The sequence below is a fragment of the Pholcus phalangioides genome, unplaced genomic scaffold (assembly GCF_987345545.1).
Source record: "Pholcus phalangioides strain wild (caught in Gottingen) unplaced genomic scaffold, Ppha-v1.0 ptg000015l_1, whole genome shotgun sequence".
NCBI lineage: Eukaryota > Metazoa > Arthropoda > Arachnida > Araneae > Pholcidae > Pholcus > Pholcus phalangioides.
In genome coordinates this window covers 43,085,917-43,104,807 of record NW_028301608.1, presented here as the reverse complement: position 1 = coordinate 43,104,807, position 18,891 = coordinate 43,085,917, and the positions used below count along the sequence as shown (strand labels likewise).

The following is an 18,891-nucleotide window of genomic DNA, read 5'->3' as shown; positions in this document are numbered from 1 at the left end:
ATTTATTTCTCTGAGTTTATATAGAGATCATACAAGAAATTTATTATGCTTATCCAATTCATTTATCATACAAGAAATTTTAAACTGCACATTTTGATAGAATTCAATCCCAGAGTTTCCAATACAATGAGAGTATAAAAGAAATAAGATGCAAACAGCAGTAGCAACGCCCACTCTGACTGAACTTTGTGTAAAGTTTTCCTCCGCGTAGCAAGTTCTTTCCCCCAATTCCGCCAAAAAGCAGCAATTTTCTCATACACATAGTTAAATGCCAGACGTTTTCTGGTTGAGATAGTTTGTTCCTTGCAAGAAAAATACTTGCGTCAGTTCATCGTCAGGTGTCGCGCCTCTAATATTTGTGCCGTGATGGTGTCTGCAGTGAGTGAATCTATCGTTTCATCGTCCACGAATTTCGCCGGGTCTGATGATGAATGGAGCATCGCCATACATTCAGGATTATCAGGTTGGAAATGACAGGGGTCATTCGTTTCTCACCGTGGTTCCCGATCTGGGCGTCGCTGCTGGTGGTGGGCATTGTCATATTTTATCGTGGGGGGGCCCGTCGAGTCGAAGATGTTCAAGTGCCACGTACAGGGTCGTGTGAAAAGCATCACGGGCTTCCGGGCCAAGCAGTGCATTCAAGGACCCCATCCAGTACCCAGTGTCGTCTTAACTCATGGGTCCACTCGAGCACCTCAAGAGCAGAGGGGCCTCACAAAAGTGAGATCTGTTTGAAATGTTCTTGAATTTGCCAGGTGGGGCCTCAGAAAAACCAATTGGCCCAGGGCCCCACATGATGCTCTTAAGACGGCCCTGCCAGTTCCATATTAATGCATGAAGCCCTCCTGGGTCAGACTCATGGGTTTCAAGTTTAGAGATCCCTCCACGATAATATTTCATAGAAATCTTCGAGAGTAAGCAAAAAATTTAAATAACATTGGTATAATAATATACGTAAATTATAGTATATGTAAATTGTGTGTGTGGGGTAGGCAGGCATTTCTAGCCAGGTTAGAGCCTCAGAAAAATCACTGCCTGGGGAAAACCTATGATGTTCTTGATATGCCCCCCTCTCCCATTAAGCCTCATGAAAATGCAATTGGTATGGATTGGATTGCTGTGCAAGGGCAACAGAGGCACACCCGGGTGAGGTCTACATCAAGATGGCCTTGCCTATGTAGCTTTAGCATCTCCTTATGACCCCCCACCCCTTAGGGGTAGAATTCTGGAAACCCTGTCCTAGCGAGTCTTTACATCATGAAGTAAAACTGACTGAATTTCAATCTTGATTTGGTTATAATTAAGCAGTTTTCTCAACCTTTATCATTCTTATTAATTCTAATTTAGTGATATATACACTTATGGAAGTAATGGAGTTTTAGTGTCATGTTTTTTTTCTCTTCTCGTTTCTTAGATTTAACTGAATTTTCCTCCCAATATTTAGATTTCGTAAAGGTGAAATTTGAGCCTGTGGGAAAATGGTTTGAAAATTTATTGGTGAGCAGCGAGTCTGGAAGTGCTTTGCAGACTTCTGTGCAGGATGAGGTCCCAGATGACGAATCTTCATCGGACGAAGAGGATCTTGAAGATAATAGTGATTATTTGAGGCAGCTTGATCCTAAAGACTGGAAGGTACCAACTTGATAATATTATGAAATCTCTTAAAGTCTTACATGCTGTACTTAGGGGCCATTCAAGTATTACGTAAACAGATTTTTAGCCATTATGATATGGCTTTTAATGTGAGGTCATAAAGCTGGATCGTAACTGAGGTTCTTCTGTTATTTTGCTGCCCCACCACTTTAAAATGTTCTTTGTTACCCACCTAAAATTTGCATCCGGGTGCAGTTGTTTCCATTCCCCTCTATTTCCGGCCCTGCACAAAGTCCAAGAAGAAGAAGAAAACAAAACAACTATTATTTATATATAAGACTTTTTGGGAGAGAGGGGAAACATGTTTAGCTCCTAAAAAAATTATCAAAATTTTAAATTGGTTCACTTCATATTTATATAATAGAGAACAAAGAGTCAAAATACAGGATAATTTCAGTAATTATGTCCATATAAATAGAGGAGTCCCACAAGGATCTATATTGGGTCCTTTACTTTTCTGATTTTCCTTAATGATCTTTGTACTTTAGAATTTGACGGTTCCATTATCACTTATGCCGATGATTCTGTTTTAATGTATTCATGTGATGATCTTTACAGCCTTAAGAATCATATTAACCACGATCTAATATTAATTCAAAAATGGTTCTATGCAAATGATTTAAAATTAAATTTACACAAGACAAAATATGTTAATTTCAATCTTATGCAATCTGATTTACATCTTAATCTAAAATTTCATACCCTCGCTTATGATTTTCAACCTCATTGTCATTGCGATGCAATTCAAGAAGGAAATAGTATTAAATACTTGGGTTTAAATGTAGACAGCAATTTAAAATGGAAATCTCATGTTCATGAACTTAAAAAACTTTGTTTTGTTTTATATAATTTTTATTATATAAGTAAGAAAGTTTCCTCTAATTTCTTAAAAGACCTTTACTATGCTTGATTTTATTCTTTTATAAATTATGGTGCAATTATATGGGGTGGTGATTATAAAACTAATTTATTACCTTTGTTTTCAATACAAAAGGGAGTTTTCAAATTTTTGAATCGGGGCCAGCCTCATTCTTCTACAATTTTTAGAAATCTTAATCTACTTCCTTTACGCCTTAATGCTCTTTTTCGTATTATTCTGTTCTTAAACCGTAATAAAGGCTTATGCAGTTTAAAAGATAATGTTTCCGAGCGAAGACCTCATATGATTTACCGTATTCCTACTTTTAGGAAAGAAATTTTTCGTAAACATTCTTATTATTTAGCTCCAAAATGATATAATTCACTACCACCAGAAATACAAAATATACCCACACACGCAGCATTTAAAAAATCATTCAAATTATTAATTTCAATAGACGATGTAGACTCTTACTTTGACCTTTAGGAGGAGCAATGAAATTTATTCAATTTAGCTTTGCCACTTTAATTATGTGCATTTTTTCAATTAAAAAAAAATTATTCTTGTTTGTGTTTGTTTATGTATGTGCGAGTTTCATTTTTTTTCCTCATATAATTTTTATCTATAATGTTTTGTTTTATTTTACATTTCACGCCATGCATTAAGAACTTTGTCTTTTTTGTGTTATGTTTTTTCATTCTTGATTTTTTTTATCTTTACGTATTTTTTTATTTGACAGTGATAATTTTGTCTCTTTTATGTTGTATATGTGTCTCTTTTATGTTGTATATGTGTCTCTTTTTTTTGTTTTATGTTTCTGTTCATGTCGTATGTTTTATATATTTTATTCAGTAATTATCATGTAAATTTTCAATCATCCCTACAGGCATCACAGCCTCTGGATGATAAATATGTTTTGTTTTGTTTTAACTAATCTAAATCTCTGTATGTTGTAAATGAATAAATTGATTTGATTAAAAAGTTTTTTCTGATTCTTTTTTCGATTTTCTCCAGCCTTGGTTTTAACAAATTTTCATTTTGTGACTGATATTGGTTTTGGCTATATTTTCTTATAACATTTTTTTCGTCTTTTTTTTTTTTTTTTTACCCTTTAAAGTTAAAAAAGCTGTCAAGCAGGTTTCGATTTTCAGAATTGAACTGCCTTTTACCCAGTAGTCTTGTCTGTGTAAACAGGGCTTGAAAGTACGTAAATGACGGATGAAGTTCAAGGAATAATTCTTGTTCAAATGAAAAAACTAATTTTTTTAGTTGCTGCGATGTCCATGGTGATGATAAATAAGAAATCAAACAAGAGTTTCATTCACACTGAAGGAATGTACGTTAGTTGATACTTTGTTTTGTGGGGAAATAACCATACTCGTGCCAAAACATTGGGGGGTACCCATACATGCTTGATGTGCTAATTTATGTGATATTATTTTCTGAAGGAATGGCCAACCTGCAGAATACCATGGTATAGAGTGTGGTGTGTGAAGGTTTCCCACAAAAAGTTCTTAATCTTTTTGCAAATAAGTGATCTGAAGCTATGCGAGTTCAAAAAAAAGAGGAAAAAATGTTTTTTTTAAATTAATATTTTCTGAGAGACCGGGCAATTTGTCCATAATTTGTGATGTCTAGCAACTCCCAAGTGAGAGCGATGTGAAAAAAAGAGTGGCATATTTGAGATTTGTGGTTTGTTTGCCCACCACTAATTTGGAGGCTAGGATTTTAAGATCGCATTGAAATTTGAATTCTGTCATTGCAAAGACAATTTAAGAATAGAGAGTTTTCATTTATAGAAAGAATCAGAATTTCATTTATAGTTCTTATTGCATTTAAATCATTTTGTTTAGTTCTGGTGACATTTTCATTCAGTTTCTATTGTTACATTTTACATGTTTAGGACATGCCATGAAACTTGATTTGTTTTCTTTTGATGTAATGTTTCCATTTATTGTTGCATTGCTCTTAATTATAGAATCAAGATCATTACGCTGTACTTGGCCTCAAAAAGAAACGATTCCAAGCTAAGGACGAAACAATAAAAAAAGCCTGTGAGTTTTTAAAATTATTGCATTTATAAAATATTACTGATTGATCAACAGTTTCTTCAATAGAATTTAGAGCAAAGTCTTTTTTTGATTGCGGACATTTCTTTTAATTCTTGCCCATGATAGTGTTTTGAAATTGTAGTTAGACGCTTATATAGACAAAAAATAACCATCAAATAATATACCATATTTTCCCTGCATTGGGTATGCAGTAAAAATTTGGGGACACCAGCTTTTGGAATGTTGGAATCTCCTCTGTTCACAGCATGCTGGTAAAAGCAATGCTTAATATGAATTACTGAACCTGAACACCAAATAAATCCAAAAGATCAATATAAATTTATAATAAATACTGAATTTATAGGCAAACGAGAATAAAATGATAGTTTATAGCAGCGGTTCTCAACCTTTTTTGACTTGCGGAGGCCTTTTCAGTATATAATTTCTATAGTGGAGCCCTGTTTTACTCCAGGAGCTCTTTTTGTGTATAATTTTTGTGGCGGACCCCTGTAGACCTCTTTTTTTTTTATTTATCAAATTTATTGATTTATTTTATTTTCCTCGAGTTGCTGCGGAGCCCTTGGGAAGTGCACACGGAGCACCGGTTGAGAACCACTGGTTTATAGAATAAAAAAAATAAGAGCTAACAGACACATAATTTGCCCACGAATTTGATAACGGAAATTGAGTGTTTACTTATTACTCTGATTTGATTATCATTGACCCAATGTAGAGTACATATACTGTATTCTTTCCCTTTTTCACATATTCAGAAAGTGAAGAAATATGCTGCCAGTTTTGTGTTGAAACATCACATTTCGTAGTACGTTTCGCTAGTTTTTTGCTTTTCTCATTCAAATTTTACATATGTGATCAAGGATTAAAATATACTTCACAGTCTACATACATGTTTGATTCATCTGATCTACTCAAATAAATATGCCCTGTATTCAACATTTGTAATTAATCAAGATTTGTGGTAGTCAAAACTCAAACTATCTGAATATAGTGTCACAAACCAAAACAAATTCTAAAAGTTAACATACAAGGTTCAAATCAGCCAATTCAATTGTTTCTTGGAGTCCAGATTTTTAAGAACTGTTTGGAATCTAAAACTTGAATTTCTGGCATGCTAGAAAATTCAGTATTCGGTATTCATGGCATGCTGGTCTCCCTTGCTGTTTCATTCCAGCTAATGCAGGGGATGGGTGGAATACGGTATATGTATGAATTGTAAAAGAATTTTGAATCAATTTTCAGTTCAAAGAGCAATAATGTTTTATGCGATTTATAAATTTATAACTGGCCAATATTTGTTTTTTGAGTTTTTCTTGACATTATTTGCTTGCTATTTTTGTTTTCTTTGATATATTAGTTATTTAAACCTATGATTTTTTTTAAATTCCAGACAGAAAAATAGTTTTGGTGCATCATCCTGACAAAAGGCGGAGTGCTGGAGAAAACATAAAGGATTTGGACCATGATTACTTCTCTTGTATAACGAAAGGTGAATTAGAAACTTCATTACAAGTTTTGAATGTATTTGACTCATTGCATTATGTGATGATGTTTATCAATTAAATTCTTCCATGCAGCATATGAGATATTGGGTCATCCCACTAAACGGAGATCGTATGACAGTGTGGATCCAGAATTTGATGACAGCATTCCAACTTCCAACAGTGTGTCAAGAGAGAAATTTTATGATGTGTTTGCACCAGTGATTTTTGCAAATTCCAGGTAAAGTTTTTTTCGCCTTCTGAAGCTGTTTCTAATGGGCTTTCGAAATGTAGTTCTTGATCTGATTAGTAATTGATAGCGTGAAATGACTGGTGAATACATGTTTTTATTACACTTTTTATTTTAAAAATGCTCTATCTAGGTCTCATATTTTAATTTCATAACGATTATTAATCACAAGATTAAATATAGAAAAGTTACGCTGGGTTTCTTATGTTGGGTCTTTTATGTCCCTTATGAATTTTACGATGTTTTTATGTTTTTACGATGTTTTTATGTTTTTACGATATTTTTATGTTTTTACTATGTTCTTCATTTTTTCTTACTATCTTTATATGTGTTGCCAGAAAATTTTTCATATTATTTATATTTCGTAGGTGGTCGGTTAAGCAGCCAGTTCCTGGTCTTGGTGCAGATGATGACCCAGTTCAGAAAGTAGATGGCTTTTATAATTTCTGGTGAGTTGAGAATACCTTAATTTTTTTTCAATGATAAAACACAGTGAGATACAAATTATGTTTGTTAAAAAAAAACAATCTGTTCTTGAAAATTTCTTGCTTTATTGATCATATTCCAATGCATTTATAGGTACAATTTTGAATCCTGGAGAGAGTTTTCCTACCTTGATGAAGAAGAAAAAGAGAAAGGTGAAAAGTTAGTGAATCTTTAATATTTTTTTTTTTGCTAACTTCATGTAACAAAAACTATATTTTACAAACTTCTAAGGGGCTGTATAATCAATGTCAAACTGAAAGAGGAATTTGTTATAAACTGTGGAATCTGCAGTTAATAATATATTTTTGTAATATATTATTTACATTCATCAAGTCATTATTCTGGTATCCATTCATATCACAATGAAAAATAATGATGCATTCATTGACAGGCAAGTATAATCATAAAGTAGGTCTATATGAAGAGAGATTTTTTTCTCAGCCTAAAACACATCAGGGAAAAAGACTTTCTGTATATTATGTCAAAGCGAACTGCAGAAAAAAAAGTTGGTTCTCTCTGCTGGGAATTGAATCCTGGTCCTATTGCAGTTGGGGAAATAAAATAACCGATACACCATAGACACAAATTTCTTTTCCTTATAACACCTATTGTATTGTAATGCTGATATGATACATATGTGACTTTCAAGTGGTTGTCCAGAGTTTGAATTCTATCTCCAGATGCAAACTTGTTTTAAAGAATATTCTAAAAATCAAACAATACAGTGAATCTTGCTTGTAACATTCCCTCTTAAAATGTTTTCCTGCTTGGTATGACTTTTTTTCATGGTTCCAGCAAATACTAATTTTCATTCAGATTTCCCATTTAAAGCATTTTCCTGTCTACAATGTTTTTTCATGACAATTTTTTTGAAAACCGTTATAAGCGGGATTCACTGCAATCAAATGAAGTTTCTAACATTTTTTGTTATTAGAAACTTTATTTTAGAATATTCATTGAAACTATAGGATTTGTATAATTTCTGGAAGACAAGTTAAATTTGTTTTTCAAAGTAATTTTTTGATATTTAAGAACAAAAAAAGTTTTTCTTGCTAATTTTCTTTATTTTAAAATTTTATTTAATGATTATTTCTGAGTTTGAGAATGTTTCAACTTTAAATATCTCCATTTTTCTTCTAGCCGAGAAGAGCGAAAGTGGATTGAAAAACAAAACAAAGTTGCTCGACAGAGAAGGAAAAAGGAAGAGATGGCAAGGATTAGACAACTTATTGGTGAATCAATTTTTACTTCATATAATTGAAATCAAATATAGAATATTTTTAATTGTAGCTGAGAAATAAGTAAAATCTTTTTTGATTGGTCCATTTTCATATATTTGAGAGAATCAATCCAATAATTTTTGTTAGAGATAAAATAAATTATTTCTCTTGAAGTTTTGCTGAATTAATTTTAGAAACTCTGAATGAGGTTTTTTTAGTTTATTCAGTTAACAAGACCATAAAATAGTTTTTCTTTTGGAATTCCTTTATGGAGGAATTTATGACCTCAAACCAACAAAATTTGTGATAGCAATGAAATTTCAGGATCAGTATTCCATTCTTCCGAAACATTGACTATTCTTTTTCAGTTTTTTTTTGTGTTGTTTTTACTCATTCTCTATACTTGAATGATTATAAATATAAGGATGCATAGCAAACAGGAGGTATTGCATTTTACTGGCGAGCCGTTGATCCTAGAGGTATACTTCCAATTAGAAAAAGTTTCCAAACACCATGTAGTAATCACATACATCATTCATGTTTAAAGGAGTTCTATAGCTATTGAAATAAAAAATATGAAATTTTTGTGCAGTTCCTGTGTGCCCCTAAAACTCAATTACAAAGTTGTTGCCCTGTCTCTCCTGGTGCCAAAAAAAAAGAAAAAAAATTCCACGTCTTTGAATGCATTATTCACAGATCTTCAAGTTCAAGAAACAGTAAATTTGGGAAAATAGCTTTAATTGGGGGGTAAAACAGTTTTTCCTTCATTTGGAGATTTTTTCCCCAACTTTCCTCAATTATAAATATTTCAGTGAATATTGCACTTAGAAACATGGAGTTTTTTTTGTTGGCATCATTGAAGAGATGGGGCAACGACTTTCTAATTAAGTTTTGGAGCACACGGAGACTGTATAAAAAGTTATTTTTTTTTTATATTTTAACAAGTATACAATGAATGACATATTACCTCTAGGATCAATGGTTTGCTAGTAAAATGCCATATCCCTCTTGTTTCCCATGTACCGTCTTATAATATTATTCAGAATTGTTACAAAATTTCTACAAGGCTACTGTATAGTATGATATTGAATTGTCACTTAAGATTTGTTCTAAGCACCTAAGCTCTTACTTGTATGTTTGAAGCTTGGAAATAGGATATTACTGTATTTTATAAAATATAGGGTATCTGAATCAAATGTCCCTAACTTCAAACAGCGATTAAAAATCAGTAATGTCACGTAGAGTGAAAAGATTAAAAAAATTTGGCTTTCTCTTCTCTGCAAGTTTAACGAAAAATTTTCTGAGAAAGCCATTACACATGCTGCTATTGTTACGAGCAAACAACAAGAAGAAAGGAAAGAACTGTCTCCAAAAGAGAAAGCAGAAGTTGTTCTATGGAGAGATGTTGGATCTTGTCCATGGTGACCCGATATCCACTCCAGGACAATTTTTTTCAGATCAGGCAACATTCTATATGTCCAACAGGGTTCATAATCACAATTTCCAAATTTTGAGGCTCAGAAAATCTCCATGCAAATTTCAAAGTGCACAGAAACAAACTCAAAATTAATGTGTGGTGTGATATGGTCATTGAGCCATTTTTCATCCGGGCACAAGAGCACATGTGGAAGTGCACTGATTTTTGTACAAAAATTTTTTGAGTATTGCATTTGATTTATATATTTTTCTCATCCTTCCCAACTTGTAAAGTGTAGGAACTGATTAAAAATAGGGACATTTGATCATAACACCCTATACTTTAGCAGAATAGTCATTTTTAGAGCTGCTTTAACTGCTCTTAGTAGTTTAACCACTTCTTTCTAGAACTTCTTCTACTTCAAAAGAAAAGCTTGCTCAAATGCATATTTTATTTCAGACAATGCTTATGCTTGTGATCCAAGAATAGCTAGGTTTAAAGAAGAGGAGAAACAGAAGAAGCTTGCTCAAAAGAAAGCAAAACAGGAAGCAGCACGTATTAAACTTGAGGAAGAAGAAAAGGTATTTTTTTTTAAACTAGCATAATATGAAATCGAATAAAAGAAAGTTTGATATTTGTATTTAACATCATTTACTATGTGCATATATTTTTGAATGCAATTTTATACTATACCACAATATAGTTTTGGTTTTAGCAAATTAAAATATTTGAAGTTTTTATGATACTGGTCTTTAATTTCTGCAATTTCTTTTAGAAAAGACAAGAGCAGTTAGATGCTGAAAAAAGACAAAGAGAAAAAGAAGAGGAAGAAGAAAGAATGAAAGTATGCAGTTTTTGAGTGAATAGTTTAAATTTTATTTCCTTTCAGTTTTTCGTATTGCATATATTTTTGTTGTTTTTTGTTACAATAGTTGTGAATATGCCAAATTAAAACTCTGTTAATATAAAATCGATTCTGGCATTGTTTAAAAAATATTTTTCTTATTCCTCAAGAGTATGTTTATTCAGTTTTAATTATATAATTACATGCGTAATATCTACAGTGATGCATGTCTAATTCCCAAAATTTTGGAAAAAGACAAAGTTTAATTCAAAAACCCCCACAGCATACTTTTACTCATCAAGAACCCAGGTTCTTCACCAACCTTAAATCTTTATATACACATATTATACTTTTATTTTTTCTTTCTAGCTGTGGTTCCAGGACTTGTTAAAGATTAAATAAATAATAGGATTTATTAGAATAATAAGGAATTTAATCAAAGTTATTTCTGTGAAAACTCATTCAGTAGCTGATTACAACATCACTGTATTTTCAAGAACATTGTTTTCTTTCCAGCGTGAAAAAGAGAAGAAGGAAAAAGATGCTATCAAGAAATTGCTCAAGAAAGAAAGGAAGACATTGCAACAGCTATGTGAAAAGCAAGATTATTTCTCAACTAGTGAGGAAGAAAGACTAGAAAACTTGAAGGAAGTCGATAGGCTATCAAAACTGCTTTCCTTAGAAAAGTTAGTGCAGAAAAAAAAAAGTACTGTGCTGTGATAAAAATGACTTTTTTTTCATAAAAAGTCTTCCTTTCTTACATACAAATTAGAATACTAATTTAAAAGCCATTTATTCAAATGTCAGTTTTAACAGTATCCAAAAAGGGGGGGGGGGAATGAGAATTACATAATTGATTTTAAAATTAAATTTAAATAAAAAAATATATCAGTTAAAAAACAACTTTGATGCTTTTGATTTCATAAAACAGCAATTGGAAGAGAACGATCAGAATTTTCATGACATTCAATAAATAAAATGAACATCGTTATTCGGAAAGAAATTCACCCTGTAACATTCAAGTTTATTTGTTCCATAGTTAAAACTCTAGAGTTTTGCCATTTCTCAACTTTTTCCAAGTTTGAAAATTTTTTTTACTTGGTTAATTTTGTATAGTTACTTGGTAAAATGTTTACACAAACATTTTTATTCTCAAGTTCCTTCTTCAGATTTTTTTTCCTCATCACCCCATCTCAATAGTGAACCCATAGAATCCCATACTAGGTGAAACCATAGCTTCTAAGGCAATATTGCTTAATTCAGGAAACAGTTTAGCATATAAGCATGGGGAAAAAAATCAATTTCAATCACAATATCTCATTAGTGAATTTTCATTAAGATGTTACATAAAAAATTTCTTTTGGTATGATAGAGGCAGAAATTTTACTTATTATATTTTTTTATAGGAGGAAAGGGGGAATATGGAATTTTTCTTTTCATATTGATCCTAATTATTATTTTACAGAGATGCCAATAATACACAGATGAATTTTCTTCTCTTCGCTGATATTTTTTCTTATTTTGCTTCAATTTTGCAATCAATCATGGGAAATATTATTGATTCCAGACAATCTTTGCGATACACCTAAATGTTCTTGATGCATATATGTGTCTTATGCTTAATTAAAATTATAGTGAAGTTAATTTTTTTTTCAATCTGACATGAAGCATATAATATTGATGTTTTGAAAATTATTGAGATTTTCCTTGTTACTTCTGATTATTTATAGATTGCAAGATTTCAATGCTGCTCTGGAGAAAGAAGAAGAAAAAAATAGAAGAAATGTCTTTCTAAAACATGTAAGAATTGATAAACAAATGCTTGCCAAGTTTGTTTATAAAATTATTATTACTCAATCTGTATGATTTTATTGAAATTTCAAAACATACAAGCCCTCCAGTTAGTCTGATCTCTCTTGTTTATCAAATATGATGAGAATCTTTGGCTTTTGATGAATTTTTTAACATATGCTACCTTCTAAGTTTTGATGCTACAGCTTTTTTTTTAATAATAATTATTTTTTCCAGAATAAAAAGTTCTTTCTTTTAATGATTCACCAATAAAATTATGGTCAGTAATCATGCTTGTGTGATAAGTTTTATAGAGAAAATTGAACTTGTATATCTCAAATGGTGTTCTTATAAAAATTGATAGTATTTGAAATTATTAAAATTTGAGTAGGAAATATGACGTAAGAATGAAGGACATAAGAATGAAAATATGTAAAAATAGGTAAAAATTACTTAGTCATTGGAAATTTCAGTTTTAGGAGTCTGTATGCATTTAAAATTGTATTTTTCACACCCATAATAGAAATTTCCATTCAATTTGTGATAATCAAACATTTTTTTCTAATTTTAATTTATGTTCTAGGTTGAATTAATAAACAATCAGATAGAAACAGAAAAACAACAGCTCCTGGCCACTGCTCAGCGTAATGCATTAGGAAAAGATAAATCGAAGAACCAAAAACCTTGGTCTCACGAAGATTTGCAACTTCTGGTGAGAGGTGTTAATCTTTTCCCTGCAGGGACAAATAACAGGTTAGTATGACACACCATTTCAAGACAAAAAAAATAATGTATTTTTCACAAACTGATTGGTATGTCAACTGATTTTAATGCAGCATTTTAATTAAATGTGTTTGCATTGAATAATATTGTTATTGATATTGTATTCTTTAAATTATACTAGATTCTGGGTGCATAATTTTCTTTGGTTTACAGTCATATTCAGAAGTTCTAATTATACAATCCTGTTTTTCTTATGGACGCATCGAATTTTGAAATTTAAAATGAATATCCGCTTTATAATTTTTTTGTTTATCTTCAGGTGGGAAGCCATAGTTGCCTTTATATCTCAACATTCAGGAAGCAACGTTGAAAGGACAGCGAAGGAAGTTTTAGACAAAGCTAAGGAACTCCAGAAGCAAAGTAAGCATGTGCAAAATCTTGAATTCAGTTTGCAGGAAAAATATTATTTCATTTCAGTGTATTTACAAAATAGTTTGTATGCCTTAATATTTTGATGATATTGATTTAAATAAAAATCTATACATATTTCGTGGCAGAAATCATCTGTTGTGCATGATTTCATTCTCTGAATATTTTAAGCATACCACTGATATTTCAATAATACATATTTATTGCATATTCAGTGTGACTTGATTAATTATTTCATTCACTTGAGTGAAGAAAAATGTATCCAAAGTATCAAATTTCCATCATGGTGGAATTTTTAGTGATGAATGGACACTTCCTCTATTAGGGCAACCTCATGTTTACAAATACTTTTTAAAAATCCAATGAAATATATATGGGCTTCTGTGCATTTCACTATCCTCAAAATAAAATTTGCAGTTCTATGTTATCGACTGTATTAGCCTTTATACAACACCCTTGTCAATGTTTAGTGATGTCCCTAAAAGCTGCAATGCACACATGAAATGACAATCATTTCATTAAAGTCATAATTGTATTAAACAAAAATGATATTCAATGATTTTCCTTGATACTTAATTTTGAAACGGGAACAAATATTTTTTTCCATGTCCAACCAAAAAAAAATGTAGATCTATGTAAAGCATATTTAAAGCCTAACTTTTCTTTACAATTTACTAGGCATTGACTTGAAAGACCAAGTAAATAAGAACGCTTATGAAAATCTGGAAAAGACTCAAAAAACCATTACAGTTTCGGTGAAGGACCAGTCTGCACCAACAGAACGTTTTGAAAGTAAGATATTATTGTCTTAGTTGGAGCTTTCTATATTCTAACGTCTTTCAGATAAATTTAATATTTATCAAAGATGTTATATTTCATGTTTTGATGTGGCTGATAGCTATGTTTAATAAATATATTAATGATATGCTTAATAAGTATATTAATGATATGCTTAATAAGTATATTAATGATATGCTTAATAAGTATATTAATGATATGCTTAATAAGTATATTAATGATATGCTTAATAAGTATATTAATGATATGCTTAATAAGTATATTAATGATATGCTTAATAAGTATATTAATGATATGCTTAATAAGTATTAAACATCTTTTACTTCATATTATGTTTTTAATGTGCATAAAGAAGAGCATCTAGGAGATTCCATGTTCTGCAAACACAAATATACACATACAAGATATGCAAAACAAAATTGTGTGTATGATTGTGACACTATTTTTTTCTTTGGTTGAAGAATTTGTATCTGGAGCTCATCCAGATTTTATTCATAATAAAATCTGGATGAATAAATAAATCTTATTTGAAATCTTATGAATAAAATAACTCCTATGATTGTAAATGTATAGCATATAATGTATTGAATTGGTTGAAACTGCTATCTCAAATGTAATGATTCTGAAACAACCTTTCTATATTTCTCCATCTTTCATATGCTTCACCCATTAGATGCCTATCATTGAAGTTCATAGATTTAATGTTTAATGTCTGATTATTCCACTGTATTGCAAGCAGTCGAATTGCTATAGCAAGTAGTAATTTGTAAAGTTGAATGTCATGTACCAGCAGATTTGAACACCCAAAAGAATGCACATTTCTTATATTTAACCGTAGTGAAAAAAAAAATTACAGCAAATGTTTCATTTTGCAAGGAGCAGAAGATGAAACTGAAGTAAGAGTGAAGGATTGAACGTTCATGAATTAACTATTTAACTATAAAAATTAGTCCCTATTTAATGGCTCATGTTTCTTTCATTCCACTTGAGCACATCTGTACCATTTCACAGAAACCAACAAACATATTTGCTAGAATTTGCAGCACTTTGAAATTTGTATCTACATGTGTGTCTACAAAACACATTAATTCAGATTTTTCAGATTGTTTCTTTTTTGTATGACGTGCTTATCTCTGTACTGCTTTCAAAACGTGTTTGTTTGAGGTAGGTATATTTTTTAAATTTTTTTTCAGGATTTCTGTATTCAATGTTTAGGGGACTATTTATCGTTTGAGTTATTAAAAAAAATTCTTGTCAAGAGAAAAGTTCCTTCTTAACCGCACTCTCTTATAGCAAGCATCTCTGGTATTCATAAAAAAAAAAAAAAAAATTGGTGCCACACTTGCACCTCTCAAAATCACACTTGCCCCAATTCAAAAAGTTATTGCGGCATACTAACTAGCTTTAAAAAAAATTCCCTTAGGGAATTTTGTTAACTATATTGGGACTATATATAACTATACTGCATCAAGAGGAACAAAAATCACCATAAAACATAGTATTTAAAATTATGTTTAGTTAGTGAAAATTGCAAAAATACTTATGAAGGGCGTGATGTCGAATGGGGAAAGAAAGTCAATAATAAACAGAAAAAAAAACATTTATTCGACAGCATGATTATACAACACAGCCTGTGGTGTACAAAATAAATATAAATAACTAAATTAAACTATATTGGGACGCATTTGTTATAAATTTAATTAAAAATTATTTGCCAACTATATAAATATTTTATAGACAAAATAATAAAAAAAATTGTTTCGCAGCTCTATTAGTTTACCCATTTAGCATTGCCCCAAAGTCAAACTTTAATTTTTTGTGCCACACTTACCCTGTTGACCCTACTCAAGTATTTTATTTTTGGTGATCAATCAAATACATTTTTTGTTTCAACAAGTATTGGGAATTTTTCATGAGCTGAATTTTATCAATGGTTTATTTTGCAGCAAGTGCGGAGCAGCAAGGAATAAATCCAGATCCCTGGACATCAGATGAGCAGCAGTTATTTGAACAGGCCTTAAAGACATACCCAGCAAATACTCCTGAGAGATGGGAGAAGATTGCGGAGTGCCTTCCTTGTAGAAGCAAGAAAGATTGCATTAAGAGATATAAGGTAAATAATTGAATTGCCAATTACATTGTGCCTATTTATCGAGAAAGAGGCTTCTAGCCTGGGTGGGAGGGTCAATGGCCAAATTAGACTTAGTGATTAGATTGTTTGTCTTTACCATAAAATTTAGGAGGATGTCGCATGGAATTAACATTGTTTTTTAATTTTTGCTACTTGAATATTAGTGGAAGCTTAGCCAAGTTGAAAATTTTAAGAGCGAAATTCTACACTTTTTATTTCAATTCAAAAACCTATGTAGATGATAGCAGTGCTCACATCTGGATCACCATTGTATATGGGAGTATTGCTTAGGAGGAAGCTGTGTGGATGATGTTGTACTCATTGACTCCATAATAACAAGTGATTGAAATTAAGAATACTTCATTCTGAGAAAAATAGTTACAATGGTTAATAGCAACTTTTGTTTAGCATTATTTAGAGACAGAAAACTATAAACAACTACACGCGTGAGATATACAGGGTGTTGCCGTGAAGTGACGACAAACTCAGGGTTGATATTAGGCATCAAGAGGAACAAAAATCACCATAAAACATAGTATTTAAAATTAAGTTTAGTTAGTGAAAATTGCAAAAATACTTATGAAGGGTGTGATGTCGAATGGGGAAAGAAGGTCAATAATAAACAGAAAAAAAAAACATTTATTCGACAGCATGATTATACAACACAGCCTGTGGTGTACAAAATAAAGTACAATAATAAGTACAAGAAAGTAAAATAAGTAGAATTACAATGTAGCCTGAGCAGCACAGTTCATTGTCAGAAAGTGGATGAAGAGAAATGATTACATGAGTTGTTCAAAGCTGCGGTACAGGTCATTGCTGTCATCAATGTCAAATGAATGTTTTTCTACTTATTAGCCTTTTTTGTCCTGCTCGATGCCACATACTTCATAAGTAATTTTTCAATTTTCACTGACTAAACGTGGTTTGCTATGTCATGTGGATGGCAATTTTTATTCGTCTTGATGCCTAATATCACCCCTCTGAGTTTGCCGCCACTTCAAGACGACACCCTGTATACAGAAGGGAATGAGGTCATGCGTTGCAACAGTTCTTCTCCCTATTTTCTCTCTGACAGCCATGCATCAGGTGGGTGAGAGATGACACCACATGTTGCTGCTCAAAATGATCGGGAATTCATTTTTTGGTATTTAAATCACAAAATGTGTAATTTCATGTAAAATATTTTAAAATTTAAACTGTATACAGACACCCTGTATACAGAAGGGAATGAGGTCATGCGTTGCAACAGTTCTTCTCCCTATTTTCTCTCTGACAGCCATGCATCAGGTGGGTGAGAGATGACACCACATGTTGCTGCTCAAAATGATCGGGAATTCATTTTTTGGTATTTAAATCACAAAATGTGTAATTTCATGTAAAATATTTTAAAATTTAAACTGTATGGTAAGTTTTTCTCTATTTTTCAGGATCTTGTTGAAATGGTTCGTGCAAAAAAAGCTGCTCAAGCCACAGCAATGCAGAAATCTAAAAAATGATACTGAATTTTTGTTTAAGTAATTGGTTTGTGCATTTTATTTCAAAAACTGGAAAATGTGAATCTTATTTCAACTTCAGCGAGTTCACTGGGAGTTAATAAATTGTGTATATTTTCATTTATTGAAATTCTGGATTTTACTCATTTGAGCTGCAAATGTTAGGACCACATAAAATTTCTTTTATCTCATCATTTGTTGTTTTCTGTTTGAATCTAAGAAAAAAGTAACTTAGTTTTTATATTTTTTTTTAAGTGATAATTTAAAAAAATTGACGAACAATAGCACTCTGCTTAAGTATAAAATAAATATATGCCACCAAGAAATTTTTGTTTAAAACTTTCTTCCTATATGATGGGGGGGGGGGGTCTTCTTATACATGGATAATTTTTTAGCAAAAAAAAAAAAAAAAACCAGAACTTTTTACCAACATACCTCAGGAATGTATCAACTTGGCTTGCAAACCAAATGTGGGATGTAAACTACTTAACTGTACATGCACTTCATACGCATTCCTCTGCTGAAATTCTAATGAATCAGTGTTTATTACCTAGAACTGGGCTCCACTAGGCCAGTGAGAGCAGGGCCATCTTACAGCATCCGGAACTAGCAATGTTCTGGAGCCCCCCCTACAAGTTAGAAACGATTGATGGTAATTGTTTTGCAATGCACCTGGCAGTGCCCAGGTAAATGTATGCTATGGCTATCAACTCTCTTGGACTTTGATTTTCTACAATAAACCCTTATTTTAAACATAAAAATTCCTCCGAAAAAGTCTGTTGCCTGTTTTTTTTTCTATGCAACGTTACATAATTGTACAACTTCAGTTCTTGGTGACAATATTCGTACTGTCAACACTATAGTGTCTAGTGATAAAGGCATGTTTAATTTGGTAAGAAGAGCAGTGTGCTGGAAGCAACTGTCTAATGGGCTTCTTGATATTTGAATTGGAAAGATGACTTGTATGTTTGGTGACCATATCTCCTGCATTTGGGCTCAGTGACAATGCTTTGGTTCAAGTAAAGTACTGATATAATTTAGTCGACCTACTTTTCCAAGATAAGTACCAAGAGCTGGTGTAATGTCAAAATTTTTGGGAAAGCCAACGTATGTTTCTATGGATATCACGATATGAATCATACACGTTCAACCAATGACCTCGAACTAAGCAGCACATAACCAGATTCCTCAAGTGACACACAACACATTCCTGGACAGCTGATATGAATTGGTCACACATTTAG

The 18,891-nt window shown here is 31.7% G+C and overlaps 1 protein-coding gene across 1 annotated transcript; it reads left to right on the top strand.

Moving 5' to 3' along the window:
* Nucleotides 1–150: 150 nt before the first annotated feature.
* LOC149076051 (dnaJ homolog subfamily C member 2) lies at nucleotides 151–17,841 on the top strand. Its single transcript, XM_089243574.1, has 17 exons — nucleotides 151–463; nucleotides 1,445–1,632; nucleotides 4,491–4,566; nucleotides 5,972–6,070; nucleotides 6,159–6,303; nucleotides 6,681–6,761; nucleotides 6,892–6,957; nucleotides 7,939–8,030; nucleotides 9,895–10,016; nucleotides 10,211–10,279; nucleotides 10,796–10,965; nucleotides 12,010–12,079; nucleotides 12,654–12,823; nucleotides 13,113–13,213; nucleotides 13,901–14,014; nucleotides 15,967–16,133; nucleotides 17,582–17,841. The coding sequence occupies exons 1-17, from the start codon at nucleotides 367–369 to the stop codon at nucleotides 17,648–17,650; spliced, it is 1,896 nt and encodes a 631-aa protein (XP_089099700.1). The 5' UTR covers nucleotides 151–366; the 3' UTR covers nucleotides 17,651–17,841.
* The last annotated feature ends 1,050 nt before the right edge of the window (nucleotides 17,842–18,891 follow it).